Source organism: Marmota flaviventris, chromosome 3 (assembly GCF_047511675.1).
Source record: "Marmota flaviventris isolate mMarFla1 chromosome 3, mMarFla1.hap1, whole genome shotgun sequence".
In the NCBI taxonomy this organism is placed as follows: Eukaryota; Metazoa; Chordata; class Mammalia; order Rodentia; family Sciuridae; genus Marmota; species Marmota flaviventris.
The window spans coordinates 16942967-16968806 of record NC_092500.1 but is presented as its reverse complement, the minus strand read 5'-3'; the positions used below and the strand labels follow the sequence as shown (position 1 = coordinate 16968806).

At 41.7% G+C, this 25840-nt stretch overlaps 1 protein-coding gene across 3 annotated transcripts in view; it reads right to left on the bottom strand.

The window, feature by feature from the left end:
- The window catches only part of Slc41a2 (solute carrier family 41 member 2), a 170132-nt gene that overhangs the window by 132088 nt on the left and 12204 nt on the right, over positions 1 to 25840 (bottom strand). For all 3 annotated transcript variants that reach the window (XR_011707042.1, XM_071609577.1, XM_071609578.1), the window contains exons 2-3: positions 14084 to 14806; positions 2987 to 3094 (exon numbers count right to left, since the gene is read on the bottom strand). Coding sequence is in view for 2 of the 3 variants with exons in the window: in XM_071609577.1 (XP_071465678.1) it covers positions 2987 to 3094; positions 14084 to 14638 (663 nt within the window). In the remaining variant the exon portion in view is untranslated. The remainder of the gene's footprint in view (positions 1 to 2986; positions 3095 to 14083; positions 14807 to 25840) is intronic.

Sequence of the window (25840 nt, the reverse complement as noted above, 5' to 3'; positions counted from 1 at the left end):
GTCTAGATGGTGCTATGAACAGTGTCACCAAATTATTAGACTTTCTTTCCTATCAGAGAATAACTGCTGAGATCAAAGACTGATCTTCAAGTCCCAGTATAACTACGGCCCCAAAAGACTATAGTTGATAGTGATGATACAATCGTTGAAATAATTCCCAAACTGAAGCTTTGTGAACCATTTGAAGAGGATGCTTTTAAATATCCTCAGGTGACTTTAACTGTTCTAATTTATGTTTTTATTTTAATTATTGAAATGCATTTATGGCTTTATGTTATCATTTGAGGAAAAAAATGTCCTTTTGTTTAAGGACATTGGATCTAAAAGTGTATGGAGGTAGAGGAACATAACTGGCTTTAAAGATACCAAAAAAGGTAAAGAATCTCTAACTACATGTCCGTTTTTATTGCCAATTTCAGTATCTTCCCAAAAGTAGAATGATAGAATTTTTGTAACAGATGTCATGTAAAAATATTTGCACACTTCAAGGTATATCCACTTGGGTTACTTCACAAAGTTACAGTCAAAGAACTGCTTTTTTCTGCAAACAGCCACTGGTTATTAGTTAGTAAGTCCTATTATGTTGGTATTGTTACCTGAAGAATATAATATTAAGTCTCTTTTGTTCAAGGAACTGTTTTAAATGTATATCTTCTTTTCTATCTTGTTTCAATAACTTGCAGAAGTATCTAACAAGGCAGGTTCAAATTCTCTTTTATGTCATGTAATTTTTTCAAAATTTAAATAAAGCTTTCATTCCTAGACTCTGGATCAATAATACTCTAAATTTGGGAAAGAGGGGCCCTAGCTCTGAGATTTCAGGTTTAGAGGGCTCCACCTTGGCCCTCCTTTACCTATGTCCCTCCACTAAGGAGCGGCATTCACAGGCCCCTGGCTCTGCCTACCTGAGACCTAAGCCTGTGCCTCTCCCATCTCCAGGCCATCCTCTGGATGCCCAGGACCCTGTCCAAGTGGCCTGGAGCCCCTTGTCGACTTCTCCCTCCAGGTGGTGCTGCTGAACGCAGATCATGCCACCAGTAAGTGCAGGCCCAATCCAAGGAATGCGGGGTGGTTGCTGCTGAAGGCACAGCTGAGGGTGGAAGTGAGGCCTGAGATGGGCACAAGGCCTTTCAAAGTGCCATGCAGACAGTCAGGGGGAAGGGGCTGGCCTCAGACCAGGGCCCGGCTGTCTCCACACCACCAGCTCCAAAGCAGAAGCCAAGATGAACAAGAATTCTAAATGTGCTCTTGGACTTATAGGTCTTCTTACAGATACACTCGGGGTTGAGTTTGGTTTTGCCTTACAGGGCTGGGGGCCTACACAAACCCAGGCCTTGTACAGGCAGGTGCTAAAGATACATTTGTTAAGGGAGAGAGAAAGATTTTTTAGTAAGGTTCAAAGATTGTTGTGTAACTTTAAACTATGTAGATCTGTCTTGAATCTCCATGTGAATTCTGCCCACAGACCATACTGGAACACCTATAGCATATGACATTATCACACTGATAAACAGCACTAACTGGGATGGTCTCTTCTTCTTAGATTTTGACATTGCTGACTCACTTTTATGATTCAGGTTCCAGCTCACCCGTCACCTCCTGGATGGAGCCTCCACGTGTAACCTGGAGCAGCCCTCAGAATCACCCTTCCACAGCACCCGTTCTCTTCATTACCTTTACTGATATCCGAAGTAATTTATGTACACTCCATCTGCCTTGTTAACTTATGACTAGATGGAGTTTACCTTAGTCCAGGGGTTATTGTTGCATATTTCATGGTGCAGACTGTCCCAGATCTGGCCAGGACACTGCCTTGTATCTTTTTTGTCATTTCCCTGTTTTGGGGTTGTTGTTGTTTTTTTTAAGTACTTCTTTATTTTCTGGCACAAGATGTTCCAGGTTCATCTTGTACTTTCTTGATGCAGCTCAAGGAGCTTCTATTGCTCTTTAGTCCTTTCAATATTCAATAATCACAGTGACTACATGCTATAGGCTAACGGGAAGTTACCAAAGTAATTCTACTCTATGAGGTTTAGCTCCACCTACATGACTAGCCAAGTGACTAGAGATCATCCCAAGTCACAAGCTAACTTAAAGATTAATTTACAACCCTAGAATTCCCCCTAAAGAAGAAAAAGTGCAAAAGGATATTCATACAGTTTTGCTTATATTAGTAGATCATTAGAAAGAGCTCACATATCCAATGCTGGATGAATCCAACTGTTGCAGAGTACTACACCATAAAAGTACAGAGTCAATGAAGACAATGACACTGACATGGAAATATGACCAGGATGTATTCTTAAGTGGAGATCACAGATTATAAAAGAGAACATACAGGATTCCAGTTTCTTTTTAAAATGCCCAATGTTATATACATTATGATATCCCTATCCACATATAAATACAGATATGAAAGTATAGGGCTGGAGTTGTGGCGCAGTGGTAGAGCGCTCGCCTAGCATGTGCAAGGCCCTGGGCTCGATCCTCAGCACCACATAAAAATAAACAAACAAAATAAAGGTATTATGTAAAACTAAAAAAAATAAATATTAAAAAAAAGATGAAAGAATAGAAGAATCTACACCAAAATATTACTAGTGGTCATGTCCAGGTGGAAAAGTAAGGTGGTTTGGGATTTTCTTTATTCTTTTCTCTCTTTTCATTTTTATTAAGCATATGTTGCTTTAACAATCATGGAAATTTTAAATATCATACAGCTGGCCAGAGCCGTAAAGATTCTGAGCATCTGACTTACCCCATCAAAGGAGACAAGTAGGTTACTTCTCGGGACAAACACAGGTCTCTAGCTCTCAAATCAGACAACCCTGAGGACACTCAACTTATGGGATCAGTTACAACCCTGAGGGCCAGAGACTCATCAGACAGACAGACAGAGGGAAAAACTTTTTTCCTGACACAAGTTCTTCTTAATAAAGGAAATAGTATAAGTGATACATACACTATGAGGTAGGAAAAAACTTACTGCGGTGGACAATCTGGATGCCAGTGTCATTTCCAAGTTCCCTTTGAGACCGAGAAGGGCAGGAACTAAAATGAAAACTTCTGTTACGTTTTTGAACACCTCCCAGTGCTGCAAAAAATAAAAATAAGAAAATAATAAATAAATAAATAAAGATTTCTGATGTTATTTAAAAACCACTTAGAACAAAGACATTTCGAAAAATCCCCGTTCCCCCCGCCCCCCAACTTTGCACCGACATTCTGAAGTGCCACATTGGTCACCAAAACAGGGAACATATAGCTTAGCCCTACCTGCTGTGCGTTGGGGCTTTAGAAGACTCAGGGGCAGTTGTGGTGACAGCTGACAGTCACTACCTCACATTCTACACTAGCATGCAACACACAATCCCAAAACTTGTGAATTTTTCATCACTTTATAACGGCAAGAGTTAGCATAACTAAGGTTAAAAGCACAGGCTCTAAAACCAGACCTTCTGAATTTGAACCTTGGTTCCAACACTAATTACAACAACCTCACAAGAAAATTACACTACTATCATTACCAAATTTCACAAATTAAGAAATAAAGATTCAGGGGCCGGAGTTGTGGCTCAGCGGTATGGCACTCGCCTAGCACATGAGAGGCACTGAGTTCGATCCTCAGCACCACACTAAAAGAAATAAATAAAATAAAAAGGTACTGTGATCAACTACAACTAAGAAAATACATTTGTTAAAAAAAAGAAATAAAATAAAGTATGATTGGTGGCATATTCCTATCATTCCACCAGCTCAGAAGGCTGAGGCGGGAGGACTACTAGTTCAAGGTCAGCCTCAGCAATTTAGCAAGGTCCTAAGCAACTTAGTGAGACCCTGTCTCAAAAATATAAAGGGCTAGGGATGAGGCTCAATGATGTGACTAAGTGCCCCGGGGTTAAATCCCCAATACCCAAAAAAAAAATATAAAAAAGAAATGAAGATCCAGACGACACATTCAATGATTTTCCCAAGGTCAAAAGATGGGAACTGCAATTGACTTCAGGAGTTCTGAGCAGTCCTGTGTTCTGTCCCCCTATTTTAGGGTGTGAAGCCGAGAGGCTGGAGAATACAAGATCATAAACAGCACAAACCAGAATAATAAAATTTTAATAATATTATCAATGATAGTAAATAAAATTTGGGTTTTTAATTTTTTTTGTAGTTGTAGATAGACAGAATGCCTTTATTTTATTCGTTTATTTTTATGTGGTGCTGAAGATCCAACCCAGTGCCTCATGCATGCTAGGCAAGCGCTCTGCAGCTGAGCCCCAGCCCCAGCCCCTAAAGTTTGTTTTTCTGGCCATGGATCTGTCACAACTTAGCTGCATGATCCTAGATGAGTCACATTATCTTTCTAATATTAATTTTTCATTTATGAAATGAAGATAACATCCACCCTGTCTAGCCCTTGAAGAAATATTACCAGTTAAATAAGAGATAAGAAAGTACTTACGCTAAACTGAAAAGACCATATAAATACTTTAATAACACAAAATGATATTTTACAAATGCTATTAAGATATGATTGCCCCAGTAGGAGACTTTATGGGCTAAGAATAGTAACCTCATGCCAAAAAGTATCAGGAACACACATCTTATCATTAATTCCAAGACAGGTGAGAAAATAAAATTTAAACCCATCAGATAAATGAAAGAAAAGTACAATTTGTTCCCAAAGTTTCCCTATAGGCTATTCCAAAAAGTTTATAACTGGGGAGCTGGGCGCAGTAGCACACACCTAAAATCCCAGCAACTCAGGAGGCTGAGGCAGGAGGATGCAAAGCCAGCCTCGGTAATAAAGCAAGGCCCTGTCTCATAATAAAAAATAAAAAGGGTTGGGGAGGTGGCTCAGTGGTAAAGCACCTCTGCGTTCAAAAAATAATAATAAAAAAAGTATAACTGGGGCTTAAAGAGTTCAGAAATGTTTGTCAGATCAGTCTTCTATAAAATCCCAGTTGAAAGAGCCAACTAAGGATATGGGGTGGGGCGGAGTGGGGGCAGGCCAGAGACATAACTCAGTGGTAAAGCACTTATCTGGCATATACAAGGCCCTGGGTTCCGTCCCTAGCGCAAATGCATGCGCGCACACACATGCACACACACAAAAAAAAGAAAGAAAGCACTGAGATTCCAGTGGCACCCTAAATCTCTAGTCTTAATAAAAATAGGTAATCAGTGTTGTCCATATTTTCTAATGGGTTAAAATTCTCCTATGGAGACCTGGGGAGGTAGCTCAGTGGCAGAGTACTTGCCTAGTGAGGCCCTGGACTCCATCTCCAGAGCCTCACACACAAAAAAATTGAGTGTGCTAATAGAATAGCCTCCTTCCACTCTGGAATGATGGTGATGGCCATGACGATGTGAGTAACAGGTGACAACAGTGACACTAACAGTATCTAACATGCACTCACTGTTCCAGACCCTGTTCTTTAGACTCCCGCATTTCATCTCAACCACAGACCTAGGAGCCAGGTACTGCTTTTATCAAATCCCAGACATGATTCTAGAATACATTTTAGATCATTTTCTCACACCTACCTAGACAGAAACAATGGGCTGATGTCACACTTTGGGCCTGCTGAGATGTACCCCTTTGGGCTACTCTTTTCTAGTCCAATTCAAATCAAAAATTTATAACCAAACAGAATTACTATGAAATCCCCAACGACTCGGCATTGGTGTGATAGAGTAAGAGGTGTGAATCACTGACTTCCTATCTTTGCCCCAAACATTCTTTTCTCTCCACCGCCAGGCCTGTGCTAGGAGAAGCTCCCAAACTTTCTTAGTCCTGACACTCTCAGTATCTCAGAAAGGTGTTCATGGCATCTCTAGGACAAAAGAAATATGTAGAAATAATAAGTATTTTCCCCCAAAATTTAGTAGTCATTAGTTTCTGAAGGTATCCTTCAGAAACTAAAAAGAAAGTCTTTCCAAGACCAGAAAATTTCAGAAAATTCATCCCCACAGCTGATTTTAGCAGAAGTGTGTGAGGAAGTCCCAAACTAGACGCAAAAGAATGGGACCCCTCAAGACACCAGGCAGAAGCACAAAGCGCGCTACAGCAGACACGGAAGGGAGGAAGAGGAGGACCTACCAACATTGAAAGAGACAATACAGTAAAAAAAAAAAAAAACCCATAATGGCATTTTATATAATCATGATTATTTACTAATAGAATAATGTGTGCCTGTTGGGCACTGTGTAACCTGTCAGGTCTTAGAACTGGACATTATCATCTTCATTTCTTATTTTATATTGGTTTTCTGAGACACTTTTTTTTGAGGGGGGCATCAGTACTGGAATTGAACCCAGGGCCTTGTGCATGCTAGGCAAGCACTCTAACACTCAGCTACATCTCCAGCCCTTTTCTTTTCTTTTTTTTGAAGCAGGGTCTTACTAAATGGCCAAGACTGACCTCCAACTTGTGATCCTCCTGCCTCGGCCTCCTGAGTAGCTGGGATTACAGGTGTGTGCCACCTCTTACCACAGATACTTTCTCTTTAATCACAGGAGGAGGACCTACCAACACCGAAAACCAGGCCTCAAAGATGAGCAAGAAGAAAGGAACACGGGTAGACACAGGGGACAACCTGCAAAAACTTGCATCAAACGACAAGAGCATGTCACTTCTTATCAATCAAACCCTGGGAGTAAGAGGAGTAAATTCTCCGAGTAGATTCAGACTGGCTGACTGGATTACAACAAAACACAAAAGCAGCACCGGGGACACGTTCCCTGCAGGAAGCTCACTTCCTGGTAAAGCCACCGAGTAGAGTGGAGGGATGGAGAAGGCCATCACACAGAGGGAACCCCGAGGAGCAGGACGAAGCTGGGCCAAAGCAGTTAACAGTACAGCTCACCAGGCAACCACATGGGATCCCCTCCACAAGGAAATACCAATTGTAAATAGACACACACCCCCTGCTGGGACCTCCCAATGACACAAAGCAAACCTGAGCAGACAAAAGGGGGAGAGAAGCTCCAATACAGTAACAGACGGAGACCTACCACCCCACCGTCACCAGCGCACAGTCCATCTAACAAAGAAGTCCATGAAGAACCATCAGAATCAAACCAAACCATGGGCTAGATGGGCCTCACAGCGTTTATCCATGAAGTAGGGGAAGAACATGTACTGGAGAAACATGCCTAACAGAAAATCTAAGACGGACACGGTAACTGAAACACAAACGGACGGAACAAATGTCTATGAAAAGAAAATTCACCAAAATTAATCCAAAAAAAAAAAAAAAAAAAAAGAAAGAAAGAAAATCTGATTAGTCCGGAGGCTTTAAAAACCCGAGTTATAGTTGGGTATAGTGTGTGCACCTGTCCCAGTAACCAGGCAGGCTGCAGCAGGAGGATCAACTGAGCCAGGAGCTGAAAACCAGCCTGGCAGATAAACTTCCCACAGAGAGAGTTCCAGGCCGAGAGGTCTTCATCAAGAATCATAGCAAACATGTAAATAAATAATGACAGTTACATAAACCCTTATTAAGAATAGAAAGGGAAAGAGTATTTTCAAATCCATTTAAGGGACCAGCATTACCTTGATACAGAAATCTGCCAGCTACAAAGACCATTACAGGTTGATCTTACCCACAGATACACGTGCCAAAATTCTCAACAAAACATTAGCAAACTTGACCAGAGTTTTACAAAAGCAACATTAAGACTGGTTATATTTATTCCAGAAATGTAGGGTTTAATAAATGTTATTGAACATTGCAATCAAGGAAAAAAGCAATATATCAATAAAAAGAGAAAAAGCATTTGATCAGTCAACATCCATGCACAATTTTTTTAAAAAAGAAACATTAGTAAGCTTAAAAAAGAAGTCTTGCCGGGCGTGGTGGTGCACGCCTGTATCCCATAATCCCAGTGGCTCGGGAGCTGAGGTAGGAGAATTGCAAGTTCAAAGCCAGCCTCAGAAACTTAGTGAGGTCCCAGGTAACTCAGTGAGACCCCGTCTCTGAAAAAAATACAAAGGGGGGGGGGGGGGGGGCTGGGGACATGGCTTAGTGGGTGAATCCCCTGGATTCACTCCCCAGTACCAAAAAAAAAAAAAGTCTTAATTTGATAAAGAGTATTATAAAACCCAATAGCAAAACCCATATTTAATGGTGAAATGTGGGAAGCTCTGGGAACAAGAAAGCTTCCTGCTGTCACAGCTTCTAACAGGCCCTGAACTGATCAGCAAGAAAAAGTTGTCCAGTGCACAAGGCTCAGGGGAAAATGCGACTTTTTACAGACGATGGTTAGATATGCTGAAGGAATTCAAAATGAATCTACACATAAATTATTAACCTTAACACAGAACTTTTAACAAAGTTGCTAGACATAGGTCAATAAAGAAAAAACAATTTACATACCTACAACACACAGAAAATGGATTTCTTAGGGAACCATACCACCGACACCAACATCAAATAGCATCAAATAACCGGGAATGAATCTAATCAAAAAATGTAAAAGTTCTATGTTCAAAACTAAAACAGCTGGGGCTGGGGCTCAGTGGTGGAGCGCTTGCCTAGCACGTGGGAGGCACCGGGTTTGAGGCCCGGGGTTTGATCCTCAGCACCGCATAAAAAAATAAAGTTATTAAAGAAAAAAACAAAACTCTAAAACACCCTTGAAAGCAATGGAAGCGATCCTTCCTGGGAGTAGCTCGAGGAGAGTGCTTGCCCAGCCAGCGCAAGGCCCTGGATTCGATTCCAGTATTAAAAACAGAACAGAGTGACCTCCACAGAGGACGGGCCGAGGCTGCGTTAGATCACCAAGCGCTGAGAGTCGACTCTCCCCGAGGTGAAACGCAATCGAAATCACAACTGCAGCGACCGTTTCTGTGGAAACTGACAGACCTATACTAGAATGCAGGTGGATGGTTGTAGTTGGACAGAATATGTTTATTTTATTTATTTATTTTTATGTGGTGCTGAGGATTGAGCCCAGGGCCTTGCAGTGCTAGGCGAGCACTCTACCACTGGGCCACATATTTTATACAAAGATATGAAAAATTGTGTTCTATATGTGTCATAAGAATTAGAATACATTCTGCTATCGTGTATTTAAAAAAAAAAATCCATGAATAATCCCAGCACAGGGCCACAAGCTGTACTACCAGGAACTCAGGAGGCTGAGGCAGGATGATCTTAAATTCAAACCCAGCCTGGGCAATTTAGAGAGACCCAGTCTCAAAAATAAAATAGGCCAGGCACAAAGGTGAAAGCCCATCAGCTCAATGACTTGGGATGCTGAGGTAGGAAGAGCAGGATCGAAAGTTCAGGGCCAGCCTCAGGAATTTAGCAAGAGCCTCAGCAACTTCATGAGAATCTGTCTCAAAATATTAAAAGCGCTGGGGATATAGCTCAGTGGTAAAGTACCACTGGGCTCAATTCCCAGTTCTGGGAAGTAGGGGGCAGATGGAAATACAGAGGGCAAAGAATCACCGAAGCACTTCTGAGGATGAACAAGGCAAGGAGAACACCTCTACTCCATACCAAGACTTGTACCAGAGCCAGGGGACAGCAGGGATGGAGCTAGGATCCTTAAACACACAAAGGACTGAGGGCACAGGCACCCCACGCAGACCGCACCTGACTCACCACAAGGAGCAGGGCCAGGCAGTGGCCGCAGTTCAGTCTTGCTTTGTTTTCCTTTCAAAATTTGACATATTATTTTGAGAGCAATTATGTAACAGCATGGATACAACAGGAAATGTACGTGGAAAGAAAAAATACACTTTTCTTCCACTTTTTTTTTCTTCCCCACTTCCCACGCTGAACAAAAAGTCCGTCCAGGCAAGGGATGGTCTAAAAGCAAAAGGAAGCACCAAAGCACTGAGAAGGTGACATAAGGACATCTTAATTACCACAGGGTATGAGAGGATTTCTGAAAGAGACAACACAAACCAAGGGAAAGTAGGAGGAAGAAATGTTTCAAAGTTAAGAAGTTTTCCTCATCAAAATGCACCACGGAAAGAATAAAAAGGCAAGCCAGGGGAATAGATATTTTTAATACATAGAACTAAAAAGTTCATATTCAAGAAATATAAATAACTCCTACAAGCCTCTAGGAAAAACAGAAAAAAATCAGCAAGGACATTTTACCAGGCATATCCAAATGGTCAGCACGCATCATTAGCACCAGAGAAATCCCCACTAACACCATGATGAGAAACCACCCGCATGTGTGAGAATTCCTAAAATTAGAAAGACAGCTGATTCCAAGTATAAATAAGCACAAAGACCAGTAGGATCTCTTGTACACTGCTAACTAGAGGGAAAATTGGTACAATTAGTTTGGAAAGCCACCTCACATCTATTAAACTTGAGTACCTACATATTCTGAGACCTGGAAATCCCATATCTATACACAGAGCCAACAAATTTGTACACACAAACACCTACTGCAAACACTCTTTCTCCCAATGTCCATCAATAGTAGAATAGAGAAATTGCAGGACATTCATACAATCGAGTACTATGCAGCAATGAAAATAAATGAAAGTACGGTCCCATGAAACTTAAGGACACAAAGAAGGCTAATGAAGGATTGTACAGATGCTGTTTCTTGAGCTGGTTGATGGTTATATGGAAGTTTGTATTATAAAAATCCACCAAGCTCTAATGTTTTTGCTTTGTACACTCTGAATGTATTAAGTTTTACAAATAAAAAGTTTTTAAAAGCCTAAATAAAATCCTTCAAAACATTTACATACTGTTTTTGCCATTTTTAGTACTAAGGTTTGACACTATAAAGTCATGAGGTCAGTAGTCCTAAAGTCCACAGGACCTTTAATTAATTATACATGTGCTATTCTTTCCAACACTAACAAGACACAAGCAAACACGACACCGGAGGAATGCACATGAAGAGCCACGTAAATACTCGGCCACTCTGTCCCCTAACATGTTATTCTTATAGCAGCCACTAGCTAAATGGTGTTTCTTCACAATGATTAGTATATCAGAAAAAAATCCAACCAAAGACAGCTTATCCACTGTAGCATCTTGTGACACCATCATAATAACCTGAAACAATCATATTTCAAATGTTAGATGGGGTCGGTCCCCCTTTGGTGTTATCTTCTGTTAAAAAGAACTTAATACAGTTCCTTTTGCCCTCTGCTGGTGGGAATGTTTCTATTTGTGTACATTTCCATTTAGATAAAAATGCTATCTACTGATGGCTCAGAGTCACAAATAACATGAGATTCTTTTAGGAAGCAAATAATAAAAAGCAAATTACAAGGTACCCTGCCTAACACACTGGCCGTGGTCAACCTTCCTCGGAAGGATGAAAACTGACAGTAAAAGATACCACATTTTGACAATTTACTACTTCAGAAAAATAGTTCTGTAACCACAATACATTTAAACCCCCTACAAATCAGTAAGTAGCACATCCATTTTTAAAATGAATAAAAGATACAAAAATAGTAATTGACAGAAAAAAATCACCATGGCTAAAATAAAGACATGGAAAACACAAAACATTAAGAACCATCAAAAAATGCTGAGGGCCGGGTGAAGCTCAGGGCTGGAGCACCTGCCTAGCAAGCACGCGGCTTGAGTTCAACCCCAGCACCCAGAAAACAGTAGAAAGATAAAGTTGATTAAAACCCAATAATATTTTCCCACAGCTTGGCAAAAATTAAAAAGATCAAGAATACCCAGTGCTGATATGGTGTAGGAAAATAAGAGTATTATGTATCTATGGTAGGAGTGCAAGATGGGACATATCTGCAAAATTATAAACACACACACACTCTAACACCCAGCAGACTCCTTTTTTGATTGGTGAATTACAGTTTTACCTAATAATGGACTTCGTTGTGATATCCTCACAGATGCACACTCAAAATTTGGCTCGTTTCATCCTTTGTACCCCCACTTCCTCTCCCCTCCTCCCTCGGGTCTCCTGGTCTATTTTCCTAAGGTCCCTTTTCTTTCCTTCTTCTCTGGGGCTTCCACATGAGAGAAAAACCTATGGCCCTGCATTTTCTGGTTCTGACTAATCCCACTTGACAGAATGTTCTTGAGTTCCATCCTTTTCCCTGCAAATGACATGATTTCATTTTTCATATGGCTAAATAAACTGCTGTTGTACATATACACCACATTATCCAGTCATCTGCTGTTGGACACCTAAGCAGATTCCATGACTTGGCGATTCTGAATTGTACTGCTATAAACATGGGAATGCAAGGATCGCTGTAGTGTGCTAATTCCTTTGGATAAATACCCAGGAGTGGTAGAGCTGGGTCATGTGGTGGTGCTACGTCCAGTCTTTTGAGAATCCTCCTTGCTGACCTCCATAATGGCTACCGTAATTTACAGCCCCACCAATAGCATAGAAGTGTTTCTTTTTCCTGCATCTTTGCCAGCATTTATTATTATTTGTATTTTGTGGGAAGTTTACTGGGAATTGAATTCAGTGGTACTTTACCACTTAGGTACATATCCAGTCCTTTTTATTTTTTATTTTGAGACAGGGTCTATGTTTCTGAGGGTCTCACTAAATCGCTGAGGCTGGCCTTGAACTTGTGATCCTCCTGCTTCAGCCTCCAGTTAACAGGAGTGTGCCTATGAGCTCGGCATATCTGTATTCAATGACTGACAATCTGACTAGAAGGAGATGAAATCTCAGTGTAATTAGATTTGCATCTTCCTGATTGCAAAAGGTGTTGAACATTTTTTCATGTATTTGTTGGCCATTTGAATTTCAGAATCTCTTTTTTGGGTGCAGGGTACTGGAGATTGAACTCAGGGGCCCTTGACCACTGAGCCACATCTCCAGTCCTATTTATATACCTTATTTAGAGAAAGAGTCTCACTGAGTTGTTTAGCACCTCGCTTTTGCTGAGGCTGGCTTTGAATTCAAGGATCCTTCTGCCTCAGCCTCCTGAGCCACTGCGCCCAGCAGAAATCTCATTTTTAAGATGTATTCTATGAGCTGGGCATCATAGCACATGCCTATAATCCCAGTTACTCAGGAGGCTGAAGCAAGAGGATCTCAAGTTTGAGGCCAGCCTAGGCAACTTAAGGACACCCAGTCTCAAAATAAAATTTAAAAAACAAAGGAGTGGGGAAGTAGCCGAATGTTTGCCTAGCAAGTGCAAAGTGCTGAGCTCAATCATCAGTACTACCAAAAAATACATATTTTTATTTCATATATATTTCATAACCTATGAACATATTAGTTCAAGTACATAAAGATACATTTAGATACATTCACCAGGATATTTACTGGAACAGCAGCATGGAAGAAGAATAAATAAATTTTGGTATATACATATAATGGAACATCAAGCACTTATTTTTAATGCCATTTTTATTTTTATTTGTTTTTGAATTACTGGGGATTGGACCAGGGCTTCACACATGCTAGGCCGGTGCTCTACCACTGAGCTTAGTCCCCAGCCAAAGCACTCATTTTAAATGCAGAAATCTTTGAGAACCAATGTGTGTACAATATGTATTACTAAATAATGAAAATGAGTTGCAGAAAAGTATATGTAGCATTTCATCTTTATTTCTGAAAAGAACTCAGATATGTATAAATACACCACAGAAAAAAAGCCTCAACAGTGGTAATCTCTGGAAGGAGGGAGTGTGGGTTTGGAGATGAGTAGTAAATGTGATTCCATCTTTTACCTAATAGTCTTTAATGTTTGGATTTGTTTTAATGAGCACATATTAACTTTTACTGACTATATTAACAAGTATTTAATAAAACATTTATTGAGTTTTTCCTTTCTCCCTTTTTATACTGGGGATCAAATCCAGGGCTTCACACATGCTATCACAGAGATATATCCCAGCCCTGGGTTTTCCATGAACTAACTTGTTTTGAATTACTTTATGGCTAGAATGACTATTCTTATCTAGGGATGAAGCTCAGTGGTGGAGCGTCTCCCTAGCATGCACGAGGCCCTGAGTTCAAATTCCAGCACTTCAGAAAGTGAGAAAGAAAAGTAGGTTGGCTGGCTGTTTTGAAATTCTTAACCTATACAAACAGAGCATTTCAATGAGGATGGAATGACCAGAAAGAGAGCAGGATTAACCTGAGCACTCACCTGGACTATATCCAAAACCATGCCGGCTGAAACCGTGCCAAATCCAGCCAGCAGAAACGGCACCAGGATCTGCAGGGCCATGATGCCGCTGGATTCCTTGGGCAACTTTTGGCTTGTTTCCACAATGACGTCCTCGTCGCCCTCACTGGACACGTCTTCGCCCTGCAGCATGGCAGTCGTTTCCGAGGCCTCCCTGCCGTCACAGTAATTGTAGTTGGCGTAGTCGTCGTACTTGGGACTGCAGTTTGAGGGTGCGTGCCCGCTGCTCCCGTGGAAAGGCTGCTCGGAGAAACCGTGGTACTCCACGTGCTGCTCGGACCTGCTACTGAACGCCTGGCCTGCCCCTGACAACCCATCTTGCCAAAGGCCGTTGGTCTTTTTGTGCCTGTCTTCCTGGCTTTTCTGGTAAATTACTGGAACCATGCTCAACAGTAAGTTTAAAAACTTGTCAGACTGAATTGTATTTAAATTTAAAGTCCAATCGACAAAACCTTCTCCACTACTGAAACCACCACTTGTTTTACTGCTAATAGATCTTCCTTTACTATTAGTCATATTGTCATCACAAAAGTCCCTGTATTCCTTAGACCTCAGGCTCCGTGACCATAGCAGATGAACCAGAGCCACCCAGACACCTGCCAAGGTTAAGCTGTTGATTCCATCCTTCGGCAGCGCTTCCTCTAGGAATCAAGGATGCTCAGAAGCTCCACCTCGGAACTGGATCTGCCAGGAAAAAAGAAATCAAAGTTTAAAAATCAGATGAACTATCCTGCTATCTAGATTTGCAGAGTTAAAGTATAAAACGCATCTTAAGCAGCCTAAGGTGCTCACACTAGATTCTGTGGGCTAGAAACAACTGTTCTGTGCCACATAATTGCTTTGAAAGAAACTACAGAGTTATTTTTTGTGCTCGATCTTTTTAAAAGCATTTCTTATTTTTGCACACTTTATGTAACTAATTCCCATGTAAGGTCTTTAGCGGCCTCTGAAGTTCCACAGTGGATGAATCTATGAAATAATAATTACTATAGAGGACTCAATCTAATGACACCAACTTTTACATACACAAGATAAAGTAGATAGCATTCACTACACTTTAAACATTAAATAATAAGCCATATTACTTTATTTACAACTTAATCAACTTTTGTTATTAAAATAAGAAATGATGATGATGTCTACAGTAACAACGCCTGGTAGATATCCTGATATAAAATTAGGTTACAGTCATAGTCATAGTTCTGACATACAAAAAAAATTCCCTATAACTGACTTAAAGAATATAATCCTTCTATTATTTAGAAAATAACCAAACTGATTAAAGGGATTACAGAGATTCATTCAATTGCAATTTGCAAGCCAACCAAAGCAAAGCCTGGAACGCACTTCCGGACTTCTCAAAGTCTGCCTGGCCCTTCCTCCCACAGTAGGCCCCTCTAAAGAGACACACACTGAAGTTAGTCAGAGTGTGATGGGCACCGAAGCTGCAGGGCCACACGCCACCTGCTCAGGTGGAGAGCCTAACTGTTTGCACAAATGCTGCCTCAGCTGGAGGGGCTTTCAAAGCTATAGACTGACAGGTCTAAGGCCTCGGCTGTATGTCACCAACACTCAAGTGGGTCTGTACTCCCAAGATCAAGACACTGGCACTGATATGATAAAGGACAGGTGGCCCCACCACCTATGGGACTGCCTATCTACCAAGCTAGACCAAGACGAGCTGCCACCAGTACTGCTGGTTTTAAGGAAAACCACTGCATTATTCAGTACATTTGTTTTCTGTGCCTTGGAGCATCCACCTCCTCTCCTCGGAGAGAAAGAGAAACAGGAAGCTGTGGAAAAGGGAGAAAGAGGTGGGGCTGTGTAGGTCAAGGGCCTGACTCACCCATTTCGTCCTTCATTCACCCTCCTCTCCTCCCTCTGATTATGGGAAGTCTGGGAATGCCTACCAGGGAATTCTCAGAATATACATTCCAGGACCCCAAACCTATTAAGAATATCTATGTTTGAGGCCCACAATTTTTTTTTTAACTTCCACAGCACAGACTTCTAAGGACCTGCGCTGAGAAGGTAATGAGTAGATGAAATGCTGCAGTGGACCCTCCACACCTGCGGATTCCACATCCAGGAGTTCAACCAATCACAGGTGGACAATATGCTTAAATGCACTGTATTTTTTTTAAAGAGAATTTTAATATTTATTTTTTAGTTTTTGGCAGACACAACATCTTTGTTTGAATGTGGTGCTGAGGATCGAACCCGGGCCGCACGCATGCCAGGCGAGCATGCTACCGCCTGAGCCACATCCCCAGCCCCGAAAATGCATTGTATTGAGAACACACAACTGTTTCTTCTTGTCATCCCTAAACAAGATAGTAGAAAACTTTTACAGAGCATTTACACTGTGCTAGGTACTCTAAATAACCTAGAGGTGACTTAAAGTTTAGGCTAGAATGTGCATTGGTTATATCCAAATACCATTTCATATGAGGACCTGAATATCCACAGAATTGGGTATCTGTGGGGAGTCCTGGAACCAGTTCCCCACAGGTGTCAAAGAGTGACAGTAGTCGCCAGTTTTGTCCCTTGCAGGATGATCAGTATATAGGGAAAATATGTTTAAAGAACATCCCATGAAGGGAACCCATGCAGAGTGGAGATGAAACTGAGTACTAGAAAAAGACCTGAAGAGCTGCCGGGAGCTTCTGGAATGGAAACTACCCATCTAGAATGTCAGAGATCTGCAGCTTTACAGGAGTGAGACTGAGTGGTTTTTATTTCTTCAACTCATTTGCCTTTTTAAAAATAGCATTTCACTTCCTCAAAGAAGTCTTTAATCAAATAAAATGCAAAACAAACCCCCAAGATCTATTCCACCAAAGGACCAGGGATGGGCAAGTTCTTCCTCTTGAAGCAGAATTACCAGGTGGATGAAAGTGGAAATGGCGGAGAAAAGCAGGTAAACGAGAAGGATGTAGGGCAGCTTCCTCTCCTGATTCAGCCAACTTGAAGTTCAGAAAGCTCTAAATGTGCTCAGGACACTCGCCCAACAAGCAACGCCAAGTAGAAAAATGGGGAAGAAAGGGGAAAGGGGGGTTTCCCAAGACGCGTCATCTCTCAGAATCTCTCAGGATGTGGCTAAGGGAGTGCCGCGGAGTTGGTCGATGGGATCCAGATGTGCAGCACATCTGCTCACGCCCCTACTCCTAGCAGTCCTACTGCAGCACAAGCCGTTCAGAGGGTCGGATGGAGAGGTGGGCTCTGTGGCCACTGTGCACACAGACCACAGAAATTTGGGTGAATGATAAAAGAGTGCTTCTCAGAAAAAGGACACTCTGAGCAGGGCCTTGGGCCAGACTTCAGACCCTGTCCATGCCTTCAGCCAAGTACCCTCGCACAGTGAAGAAGCTGGTCAACCCGGTGCATGAGGGCGAGCAGTTGGGTGAAACACTAAGCCATGCTTCAAGAACACGAAACACACAGCGGACAGATGATTTATTAGTATTTGCTCAATATCTTTCCCCAATATTTTAGCTAATGGTATCTAATTCCTGTGGGAAACTGGCCTTTCCTGCTCCGGGAGATTCTGGTAGGTCTTTTGATCACAATGGAAACCTTCCAGACACAGTGATGACAAGCAGCTCACCAAGGACCCAAGGCACAGGCAGTGACTTCTTAACAAGACTCCTGAAGCCCAAGAAATAAAACCAAGAGTCAGTAAGTGGGATGACATGGAATTAAAAGGCAAAGAACGGCAAAGAAAACAAGAACATGAAGAGAGAGCCTATGGAACGGGAGATCTTTATCACTGCTCCTCAGACAAGGGATTAATACCCAGAATATATAAAGAAATCAAGGAACTAACACCAAACGTGGGAGGCCATCCTTGCACGTGATTCGAGTCACCTCCCCGGCTGGGCGAGAGGCGCTGAGACACATCTTTGTGTCCAGAGCTTTCCCCACCCTTCGGGTCCGAGGGCTTGTCTGTGTGGAGGCGTGCCTGACCACAGCCCCTGAAGACCCAATCGTCTCACCTGACCTTGGGACACTGCCCCCTTAATCTTCATTGGATGGGATTTTCTCCAGAATTTTTTATTCCCCAATAAAAGTCCACTCCCTGGCGTGTTCTCTCTCTCTCTCTCTGGCCTCTTCAGTAAATCTCGCTACCCTAATAGGTAGCTGGAAGCTGGAGGCAGGAGAAGCCGTCCTGGAGCTGGTTTAAAGGTAATTAGAGTCTCTCTCTGTAATTCAAACTCCCTGTGGATTTCTCATGCAGCCGAACCTTCACCTATGAAGACTGTGCTGGCCGCAGGCTAAAACCAAAAAAAAAAAAAAAACCGTCCTATTAATAAATGGACAAAAGAACTAAACACTTCTCAAAAGAAGTAATGCAAATGGCCGACATACATATGAAAAAGATTCAACACCTCTAACAATTGGGGAAACACAAGTCAAAACCACACTGAGCTTTCATCTTGCTCCAATCAGAATGGCAATCATCAAGAATACGAAAATAATCAAGGCTGGCAAGGATGTGGGGAAACCCGACTCAGACCTCGTCAGTGGGGCTGAAAGTTAGTACAACCACTCCAGAAAGCAGTGTGGAGCAAAAAGAAAGAAAACTGTGAAGGGAACCCCCACTTAACCCAGTTCTCCCCTCCTCGGCACATACCCAAAGGACTTCAAATGAGCACACTACAGCCATCTAGCCCCATCAGTGTTTATAGCAGTGCAATCCACAATGACCAAGTTGGGGAACCAGAGAACAGACAGATGGATAATGAAAATGTGGCCTCTCTGCACAGAGGAGTTTTACTCAAAGAAGAATGAAATTACGGCATTTGCTGGCAAACAGATGAAACTGGAGAACAACATCATGCTAAGGGAAATAAGCCAGACTCAAAGTCAAGATCAAACGTTTCCTCCCAGATGCTGAAGCTAGACCAAAATAAGGGCAGAAAAACCCAGAGAATCCCATGAAAATAGAAGAAAGATCAATGGAGTAGAGGAAGTGACTGGTGGGGTGCCGCAGTCTGGCTGGGCACAAATCACAAGCCACTGAAGCAGGAACAAACTTTATTTCTGAACTCCACCAGCACACTCCACACACACTCCCAGGAACTCTCCCGAACGCCACCACGCGGCTCCTCCAGGAACCACCAACCGGAAATCCCTCCTTCGGCACTTCCCCAACCAATGGGAACTCTCCGGGAATCCCTGCGAGAACTCCAAAGTAGCAGGCCGAGGCGGACAGCAGGGGTCTAATATACACAGCTTAACATAACCATTATCATCTCAATGGCTTGCTGGCGTCACCTCTCAACCACTCTGTTCTGGCAAAAATGCCATGCTCATTCGGACTGGCTATGGCTCTCAGCAGTGGGGAGGGAAGAGGGACAGAAAAGGGAGGAACAGTGGAAGAGACTGACTAAACCTATTCATGGGCTGGATGAACACACCACAGGGCATTTCACCCTGATGTGTATTTACAATGCTCTCATTTAAAAACTAGAAAGAGAGACAGACAGACAGACTGGTAGAATACAGGAAAGGAAACAGGGAGGAAGGAGGGGGCAAAGGGAAGCACTGGGACTGAAATGGAACAAGTTATACTCCATGCCTGTATAACTATGTCAAAGTGAACCCCACGATATATAATATAATGCACTAATATACAATTTTAAAAAAAAAAAAAAGAGGACTTGAACCTTCCCTGGAATTTCATATATTTGTTGCTTACCATTGCCTGAGGGCCTACTAGATGCTGGGGCTGCTGTAATTAAGGAATCGGGCACAGTCCCTGGTCTAGTCGGTTCTACCTTGTAGTGGGAAAGAAAAACAAGTGGGCGAATAAGTAACTGAGTCAATCTGGAGAAAGGCCATGAAGGACACAGTTAATTTAACAAAAAGTGAATGACTGACAGGCTACTTTAAAGGGGAGGGCCTCTGGGGGAGAGTTCTCACTGCCCTTGGCATGACATAATTCTGAAGCTGTCACAAAACTCCCCTAGCCACCACCATCACTGCCGCTTGCAGGGAAACCCACCTGCATGAGAAGAGGATCCACAGGGTCAGAGCTCCAACCACCCCTGTTCCTCCCAATAATGTGGCCACTCAATCTCCACTGTTGAAGCTACTCTGAGAGGTGTTTGTTTGCACAGTGTTTTGCTTTTTTTCTTTTTTAATGCAGTTTGTAAGTACTACAAATAGAATTAATCCATGAGAAAGGGAAAACTAGGAACTGCCCTTCAACGAGCACATGCTGCGGATCACATATCACCAGCCTTCTCCAAGAAAGTGTGTTTGTTCTCGTTATCCTTCACTTCATCCAGTTATTCTCATGCTTGCTAAGTGACAAAGTCTACACCTCCTTAAGGACTCCTTTTACTTTCTTCCTTTAAAGAAATCACTTAGAAACTCTTCTTGTTGAATTATGGATTGCAATCAAAATAGCTTTGTGGGTTGAATTAAAATGAGTAATGTCCATAAGTACTATTAAATATAAATTCTGTATCTGTTATTCATTTGCGAATGAGTAAAAACAGGTAAAATGTTAAAAATAATAGAATCCATCCAAGCTTCCCCTGGCTGAAGGTGCTTACTCTGAGGCACGCCCGTAGAGACATTATGGGTCACTCTTCAGCTACTTGGCAGGTTCCACTAATCTAATACTCACATAGCTAAGAACCACCCAGCTCCTCAAAACCTTTTGTAGACTGGTTCAGGTTTAAATTCTGACCTCTTTGTAAACTATACAAAGAGTTTTATATATTTCTTTCTTTAGGAAAAAAGAAATCATAATTTTATTCACTAATGGCCAACATTTGCACAGATAGAATTTTTTTTAAAAAAAAGTATGTGCAACAGGTTCAGCAAGTATAGTGGTTAAATTGTGGGTTGGGGGTTATATCGACACTCTCATGTTTATTTCAGCATTATTCACAATAGCAAGATCTGGACACAAAGTAAGTTCATTAATGGATGAATGGATAAAGAAAATGTGGTATACATACACAATGGACTAGTATACAGCCTACAAAAAAAAGGAAATTCTGTCATTCAGAACATGGATGGAGAGGACATTATTCTAAGTGAAATAAGTCAGGCACACAAAGACAAATACTTCATGAAATTGCTAACATGTGAAATTTAAAAGAGTTGCTGTCATAGAGAATGAAAAGGTAATTACCAGAGACTGGAGGGGAAAAGGAGAAGGGATGGGGAAAGAGAGGATGTTGATCAAAGTTTCAGTGAGAGAAGAATAAGCCTTCAGTGACATATTACAGTGCATAACCATGGTTAATAGTAATGCATGCTTTAAAACTGCTCAAATGATAGAGTTTAGTGTTCTCTACACATACACACAAACAAGGTGGTGAGGTGAGGAATATATTAGCTTGACTGAATTTTTCTACAATGTATACCTAGATCAAAACATCACACTATAATCCATAAAAACAAGTATTTAAAAATAAACATTATCTAAACAATGTCAATAAAAATGTCAGGCATAAAGCTAGGTGTGGTGGCTGCACACTTGGGGGGATGAGACAGGACAGCTAGTTCAAGGCCAGCCTAAGCAATTTGGTGAAACCATGTCTCAAAAGAAATAAAATAACAAAGATCTGGGGATGTAGCTCAGTAGTAGAGCACTTGGCTAGCTGTTCCAGACCCTGGGTTCAGTCCCTCTGTACTGCAAAAAAAAAAAAAAAAAAGACATGATTTTAAAAACTTAGGTAGACCTAGCTGTAGCAAATGTTGTTATTTCTCAGTTTTGTTCCAAAGACTCTGTGCGTTAGGCACAACCAACACAGGGGGGACTCTGCCTATCTGAGTACCTTAGACCTTGCTACTCGAGACTATGGCCTATGGTCCAGCGGCTACAGCAGCACGGGGAGCTTGTTAAAAATGTAGGATCTCGGGGCTGGGGATGTGGCTCAAGCGGTAGCGTGCTCGCCTGGCATACATGCGGCCCAGGTTCGATCCTCAGCACCACATACAAACAAAGATGTTGTGTCCGCCGAGAACTAAAATAAATAAATAAATAAATATTTAGAAATTCTCTCTCTCTCTCTAAAAAAAAAAAAAAAAAATTGTAGGATCTCAGTCAGCTCCCACCCCGAACCCAACCTACCCACTAAATCAAAATCTGCACTTTTAATTGTATCCCAAATGATCGCCATACATATTAAAATCTGTCAGAACCTTGGAAAAGAACTTGGCATTATCTACTAAAATCACAGCCACGTGCCCTACCATCCAGAAACCCCACCCAATCATCGTCCCTGGTGAAACTTGCACTGTCCCCTAGAAGACACTGGAAGATGTTCTCAGCAGCACTGTTCATACCAACAAAAAAAATGAAATTGATCCCTGAGTGGAAAGACCATGGCATATTTGTACAACGGGGTATAAGAGGAAGGGCACGACCAACACAATTGCTGAGAGGTGGGGGCGGGGGAGTGGTGCAGAAGCTCTTGGGGGCTGCAGAGGTGCTGCCGTTTCTTAAGCTCAGAGTGCTCATTACTGCCCTTTAAGCTGTCATATATGTTACAAATGAGTCAGCAGGATGACGTCATTTTTACTACTCCTCTCCCAAACAGGATTGTTCTCCCTCCCTGATGCCATGTCACCTGCCACACACCACAGGAGGGCGACACTGTCTCCAGGGTGTCAGGTATGGCCATGAGAAGGCTTAGGCCATGGAAGGGCAGCGGGAACAACCCAGGTATGTCTCTTTTCCCCGTCTTTGACAGTGGCATCTCCTAGGCACTTGCTGCTGCTTCAGACTGGGTTCCAGGACAGGGACACATGGAGAGCAGCACCAGAGCCAACTATAGCACCCACAGGTACAGAACACAAGAAATGACCAAAGCTCCTGGCCCTGAAAGTCACTGAGAGTTTGGAATTGCTGGTTGCCTGACTTGCGTAACCTGACAAAGCTTCCCAAAGGGGTCTATTAAAGGAATCTGCCTGCCAGATGCCTACCCAGTTTAAGGGATCCGGCATCCTGAGCACCTGAAGGCCCCAGTCTACAGTCAAGGAGTTTTCAAACATGTGAATCTCAAACAACAGAAAAATTTCCTCCCAAATTTTACCAAGGTTTTCTTTTTTTAGTTGTCAGTGGACCTTTATTTTTATTTATTTGTATGTGGTGCTGAGAATCAAACCCAGTACTTCACACATGCTAGGCAAGTGCTCTACCACTGAGCCACAACCTCAGCCCCAAATTTTACCAAGTTTAAATAAATACAATCTTCCCCTAAAAACTCAGCCTACATTTTAACATCAAAAATATAGAAAAAAAAGGAGCTGAGGTTGTAGCTTAGTGGTAGAGCGCTTGCCTAGTATGTGTGAGGCACCGTGTTCGATCCTCAGCACCACATATAAATAAGCAAAATAAAGGTCCACTGACAACTAAAAAAAAAAAAAAGTTTAAAAAATGTAGAAAAGACAAAACCTCAGACTAAAGAGCAGCCCTTTCCACTGTGTACATTTGGATTTATGGAAAGATCCATTCCAGGTTCCCTGTAACAACCTTGTCGTGGTTGGGTCAGAGGGTGTGTGACTTAAAGGAAAAGAAATACCAGGCACTCCTTTATGAGTTCAACTATAGTTACAAAAATCCAGCATTAGTGCTAAAATTGTTTATTTTTAAAAGTTAAGGGAAAAAAGTATACTACATATGTGTGTGTTTACTAAGTCAGAATCTTTTTTTTAATATTTATTTTTTAGTTGTAGTTGGATACAATACCTTCATTTTAACTTATTTATTTTTATGTGCTGCGGATGGAACCCAGGTCTCACACATACAAGGTGATCGCTTTACCGCTGAGCCACAACCCCAGCCCCTAAGTCAGAATCTTGGAGAAACCTGCCCATTGTGCCTGAGGAGTTATTCTGTTCCATTGCAAAAGTTAAATAATACTTAGAATATCCAACAAAGGCCGGGCACAGTGACACACACCTGTATTCCAGCTGCTCAGGAGGCTGAGGCAGGAGGACCGCAAGTTCAAAGCCAGCATCAGCAACAGCAAGATGCTAAGCAACTCAGTGAAACCCTGACTCTAAAATAAAATAGAGCAAAAGGGTTGGGGACATAGCTTAGCGGTCGAGTGCCCCCAGGTTCAATCTGTGTTAAAAAAAAAAAAAGAACATTCAGCAAAGCTGTGTTGGCAGGTATTAATTGTGCCTAATCATTCAGAAAGGTATGAATGGTAATTTAACAATTCATAACAAAAAATAAGAGTTTTGATGTAATCTATTACTGGTAATTATCACATTTGGTCAAAACTTTAAAAACTTGTTGAACATGTTTTTAAACATATTTATATCAATACACTAAAAACCACTGTCCCATCACACCCACAGAGGCACACAACCACCCACCCATGGGTCATACTTTGGTTATTACCTCTTCTTACTTAAGCCCTTCTGCAAGCATGTTTTCCGCTCCTTTCAGTTCCTCTGTGAGTCTGATGTTTCTTTTTGTTATTAAAATGCACTAATCACAAAACAAGATAGTTATGTAGTCAACTCAATTAACTTTTAGGAAGGCCATGCCAAAAAAAACCGGACCTCAGCTGATACAGTACAAATTATTTTCTTGTTTGATAAATTGTTTTTATTCCTTTGAATAACACTCAGTACTTCACTGTGGGATGGATTCATAAAGATAAGGATGATGCTCACTCCACTTGCTCTTTGCAGCACTCAAGCAGCAAGCGGATTCTATGGCTGCTCAATTTTCTTTAATTATTTTCATTTAAAAATTCAAATCTGAATAAATTAGGCTTCACCCATTTTCCCTCTTTTTTTTTTCTTTTAAATAAAGATACCAGGGGTCATACAGGGTCTCACACATGCTAGCCAAATACTCTACCACTGAGCTACATTCCCCGTGCTTTTTTTTTGTTTATTTTTGAAATTACAAAATTGGGCCTGCTGGCCTTGAACTTGCAATCCTTCTGTCCCAGCTTCCCGAGGAGCCAGGATTACAGGTAGGCTCCACCATGCCCAACTCCTCTCATTTTAAAGAGAAAAATTTAAAGTCCCAGCAGCCTATTAGACATTAGTTTTATGATTCTGAACTTAGCTTCTTTATTTCTAATAAAACAAAAATCCCTCTTGCCTGAAGAAGCTACCATGAGATCACATGTCTCCAAAGAGTTTCTCTATAAGAACGTATCAGCCACAAGGACCATGAGTCTTGATAATGGAATCACACTGAAGAAGTCTCTTCTCCACCTTGACTAGCTCTAAGCTTTTACTAAACCATTTTTATCCTTTCATTATTCTTATCCACAGGGCTTCTGAGAAAAATCTCAACTTTATTGGCTTAAACTGGAAGCTTTCTGCCTAAACTCAGCTTGAGAGCTCACAGTTTCATTTAGGGCAACAGGTAGTGACAGCAAACATTTTTGACAAGAAGAGAAAATGAGAGAAGAGTGAAGGGCATTTAACCTCCGCATACACAGATTGCTATAAAACCGGTGGCCTGGACCCAGCACACAGAAGCTTGAGCAGTCCCAGGCATGATTCAGCTACTGACACCCAGAAGCCAGCGGCCCTGAAGCCACCTCTCACTTTTAAGGTCGCCCACGGACAGGAAAGAGCAATGTCATAAAAGGTATTAACCCCAACGTTTCTTCATGCCTAAGAGATAGCTGAATATTTGCAAAGAATTTGTTTAAGCCTGCAGAAATAATAGTGGGAATGATAAATCCTTTGTATAATAAATCCTCAATATGTGTCATA